General features: G+C 45.4%; 1 protein-coding gene across 1 annotated transcript in view; it reads left to right on the plus strand.

Moving 5' to 3' along the window:
- The window catches only part of LOC105538642 (astrotactin-2), an 844,928-nt gene that overhangs the window by 561,090 nt on the left and 278,899 nt on the right, over nt 1–4,939 (plus strand). The window contains exon 11 of the mRNA XM_011978544.1: nt 4,054–4,204. Coding sequence (XP_011833934.1) covers nt 4,054–4,204 — 151 coding nt within the window. The remainder of the gene's footprint in view (nt 1–4,053; nt 4,205–4,939) is intronic.

Below are 4,939 nucleotides of genomic sequence, written 5' to 3' on the forward strand. Positions count from 1 at the left end.
GCGGACAGCCTTTGTATTTTTATAACTTGAACTGTCTCCAGGTTCCACAGAAAGGTGACATGTTTTTGCTTGTTTTTCACTTCCCTTTCCTTGTTTCTTTGTTGTTGTCCGGCTCTGCTCTCCATGGCTCTGTGTTTTCTTCTCTTTTCTTTTTCTTTTTTTGAGACAGAGTCTCACTCTGTCTCCTAGGCTGGAGTGCAGTGGTGCCATCTTGGCTCACTGCAACCTCTGCCTGCTGGGTTCAAGCGATTCTCCTGCCTCAGCCTCCTGAGTAGCTGGGACGACAGGTGCGAGCCACCACGCCCGACTATTTTTTGTATTTTTAGTAGAAACGGAGTTTCACCATGTTGGCCAGGCTGGTCTCGTACTCCTGACCTCAAGTGATCCGCCTGCCTCAGTCTCCCAAAGTGCTGGGATTACAGGCATGAGCCACTGCACCGGGCCTCTGTTTTCTTTCTCACTCAGTGTCTTTCTCTTCCCTTTCATTCTGTCTTTTCTGCATTTGTCTCCTCCTGCTCCCTTTTCTCACTCCCCCTTCCACCTTCTCTCCCTCTCCTCAGCACACTTACTCATTTGTTCTGTTTACCTTGAGGATGTCTCCTCTTTTCATCTGTTTCTTATGCCTCTGTTTCTCTCTTTGCTTTCCTTTTTCCAATTCTAACTTTTCATTTTTATCTTTTCACATTCTTTCTCTCCTCTATTTGCCTTTCTTTTCCTCTCTGTCTCTATGACCTGTGTCCCTCTATAACTCTCTGTCTCTCTGTCTGTCCATCTATACTTTATCTGTTTCCAGGTGACTGTATGTGTTTCTGTCTCTCTGTGTCCCTTCTTTCCTTCTCAACAGTTTCTCTATCTGTTTGTCTCTTATTCTCTCACTTTCTCAGGTCCTTCTGTCTTTTTTTTTTGAAATGGGAGTCTCGCTCTGTCACCTAGGCTAGAGTGCAATGGCAGAATCTCGGCTCACTGCAACCTCTGCCTTCCGGGTTCAAGCAGTTCTCCTGCCTCAGCCTCCCGAGTAGCTGGGATTACAGGAACATGCCACCATGCCCGGCTAATTTTTTATATTTTTAGTAGAGATGAGGTTTCACCACATTAGCCAGAATAGTCCTGATCTCCTGACCTAGCCCACCTAGGCCTCCCAAAGTGCTGGGATTACAGGCGTGAGCCACCGTGCCCAGCTGGGTCCCTCTGCCTTATCTCCTCCTCTTACTTTCCATTTCTTCTTCTCCCTTCTAGGGTATTAATATTTTAATAGGCTTAATGTCTTCCCAGGATCCTCAACTCTCTTCATGATTCAAAAGTGGCAAGTCTCCCCAGAGGTTCATTTCAGGAACTGTTAATTCTCCTCTCCCATAAACCTGTCACCTGGCTGCATACAAAGTTAGGAAGCAAGGGATAATCCTGGCAGCGCCTCACCCTTCTCCTTTGTCCCTGTGCTGCATCCCTGAACAGGAAGGATTTGGAACGGGGACCCAGAGGTGGGGAAACAGAGAAGACTGCCCTGCTGAGGAGGTTCTTAGTAAAACTACTCATTGGTGAAGACTGCGTCTAAGCCTTTGGGTGTTTTCTGTGTTTCATTCGAAAACGTTTACCTAGCACAGGTTCCTTCCAGGCCCCTGGAGGGCTAAAGAGAAACGAATAAATCTTGAGCCTTTTCCTTTAAAAGCTTATAGTCTCTCTGGGAGACTGTGAAGCTGATAATTAAGATCAATAAGTTAAAAGATTTAGCCAATATGCTCACAGGGAAAAGGAATTAATTCTAGTAGGGGGAAGCAGAGAAGGTTTCATAAAGGTGGTAACATAAAGCTACTGTGTAGTTCGGGAGTCAGGACCTTGCCTAATGTCACTGCCGTGTCCCCAGCACCTAGCATTGTGCTAGGTGGTAAGCACTCAGTAAGCTTTTATAATATATGAAAGAATGAATGAATGAATGAATGAATGAGTATGAAGAGTTTTCAAAGACAGATTCTTAGGATTTCATCAGGTAAGCATTTGGAAATGGGCATCCCAGGCAGAAGGAAGAGCATGATTAGGGATGGAGAGAGGTGCCTGCAGGTACCACACCCAGATACCCTCTTCAGGGCCAGCCCACCCACCCACCAGCTGTGGCTGTCAGTGACTAGGCATTGCCTTCAGCCTCAGGGAACTGGCTTATCCAAGTGTATCCCATTCCAGACAGCAGCCCCCACCAATGACTGGCTACTGTGGGGATGCAAAGGCCTGGATTCCTTGCCTTAATTCAGGACATCCATAAAGGGCCTTCTCAGCTCCAGAGCTCCCTGCAGGATCAACTGATGCTTTAGACCCGCATTGTAGGTCAGTCTCTCCCTTTACCAAATCCTGCCTTGTTTGCTTGCCATTTATTTTTTATTTTATTTTATTTTGAGACAGGGTTTTGATCATGGCTCACTGTAGCTCAAGAGATCCTCTCGCCTCAGCCTCCTCAGTAGCTGGGACCACAGGCATGCTCCTCTAAACCCTGTTAATTTAAAAAAAAACTTTTGTAGAGACAGGGTTTTGCCACATTTTCTAAGCTGATCTTGAACTCCTGGGCTCAAGTAAGCCTCCTTCCTAGGCCTCCTAAAGTGCTGGGATTACAAGCGTGAGCCACCACGCCCAGCCCTTCCTCGCCTTCTACAGATGCATCTCCCAAGAGGGCTTGTCAATAAACCTCTTGCATGTAACTTTCCAGTTTAGAACCTGTTTTCAGAGATTCTGTGTTCAGGGAATGAGATGAGGCCTGTACCTAGTGGATAGAGATATGAGGAGAGGGTCAATGGGGCTGGACAGGTAATCAGGGACCAGATTATGAAGTCCGAATGCCAGAGAAGTTAATTTATATTTTTTCTCTAAGTACTGGGAAGCTATTGATCAGAGGAATATCTAATTAGAGCTGCGATTTACCAAGTTCACTGACAGTCAGTATGAAAGATGGGACAGAAGGGGTAAGACTGGAGGCAGGAAATGAATTAGGAGTTTCAAACCTGGTCCAAGCCTGAGGTGGAGAAGAATGGGAGAAGGTATGCAGGATGGTGCAGAGATACCCCCTCTAGTGTGTGCTAGCCTCTTCCTGCTTCATTTCCCTTGCTTCACAGCTCTGGACCTCATGAGGCACAGACCAGGGAAGGATATGTGCTTCTTCTCACTGCTCATGGTGCTCCTTTAAAATCTCCTGTAAGTGTGGAAATCATATACCCCAGTGCAAGTGTATCTCTTATTTCGGGCCCTTTCTGCAGAAGACAGCATCAGAAGCTCCCATCTGCATCCTCCATTGTAGAGAATTCCATCTCATAAAATTTTGGCAGATCCATGGATTATGGTATCAAGTCTAGTCTTATCTTTTAAGAACCTCATTTGGGAGGAATCATGTATTTCCCTGGAATCCCATGACCTTTCCAACAACTGTTGCTGACAGTCTCGATGGTGTGACTTATACACAATAGTCTGAAAAATAAGGATCTAGGGCCCTAGAGGGTCAGACTCCTGTGTTTATGTCTTGGCTCTGCTGTTTATAGACTGTTGGATTTGGAGTCAGTCCCACAATCTTTCATGGTTTCAATTTTATATTCACAAAGTTGGAATAATAGGAATGTGCCCAATTGCAGAGTTGCTATAGGGAGCTCTGAAATCTGTAGAAACAGGTAGGATGCAAGCTAAGAGGTAGTGAGAAGAGCCTTCTCTTTGGACTCAGCTGGAAGTTAATACAAACTTCACTTCTGTCACATTGTAAGCTGCTGGCCTTCACCAAGATACTTCACCTTGCTAAGCCACAGTTCACTTATAGTAAAGTGTACATCTCATGACTGCCTCCAAGAATCATAAGTATTAATGAAATAAAGAGTATAGAGTTCTAGGTCTATTTCTCTGTATCACAACTTGACAAGCACCGTGTCATATGATGGTATACCTGTTGTTGTTTCCTTTTTGTAATATTGATTGTTATTATTTTCCTGATTATGAATAAGTTATGGTTTCAAATGTATTGAATTCACATTTTTTTAAATCTAGGGATGCCAATGTCTCTGGGGTTTAACCATCCCCTTTCTCTCCAAGGGAAGAAGCGATGCTGTCCACATACTTTGAAACCATCAATGACCTGCTGTCCTCCTTCGGGCCAGTTCGTGACTGCTCTCGGAACAATGGGGGCTGCACTCGCAACTTCAAGTGTGTATCTGACCGGCAGGTGGACTCCTCAGGATGTGTGGTAAGTGCCCATTGGCCCAGGAACATGGCAGTGGCCCAGGTGCTAAGGCCACCTGCTGGAAGCCCTGCCCTGTGAGGGAATGCTGGTAAGGAGGATCACACTCGCACTACCCTCACCTACCTCTGCAGCCTTCAGCATGCCAACCTACCTTGGTTTCCTCACCTGTAAAGTGAGATCATTATACGTACCTCTTGGAATTGTTGGAAGAATGAAACAAGATATTATAACTTAAGTGCCCACCACACAATAGGTCTTGGAGAACTTCTGACCTTCAGAAGCTTACAGTCCATTTGAGAGTAAGACAGGGAATGCCTTACCTCTGTGAATACAATAGTAGGGGGGATGTCAATGAGGTGTAACTAGTATGGACAGGAGGTGCTTTGATGTGGTCCAGAAGAGAAAGTTTCAGCTGGGACCTCAGTTTCATAGAAGGCTTCCTTGGAACGTTGGCTTTTGGCTTTGGCTTTGGCTTCAAAAGATGAGTCAACTTACATTAGGGAAAGAGGGGAGACAGCCAAGCAAAGACATGAAGGAAGGGAGAGGCAGCCTTGTTTGCTTGGAATTTTAGTATCTAGTGTGGGACAAGGTCACAGAAGAAGTGGGAGGGTTCCTGTTGCTTGCAGAAGGGTGTGCCAAAATTGATGGTTTTATAAGAATGACCTAAGATACAGGGTTTGACCTCTAGAAGCTTTTATTCTAGAGAGGAAATTAGGTCCCAGGAACCTGACTTTTTAA

The sequence above is a fragment of the Mandrillus leucophaeus genome, unplaced genomic scaffold (assembly GCF_000951045.1).
Source record: "Mandrillus leucophaeus isolate KB7577 unplaced genomic scaffold, Mleu.le_1.0 Scaffold196, whole genome shotgun sequence".
In the NCBI taxonomy this organism is placed as follows: Eukaryota; Metazoa; Chordata; class Mammalia; order Primates; family Cercopithecidae; genus Mandrillus; species Mandrillus leucophaeus.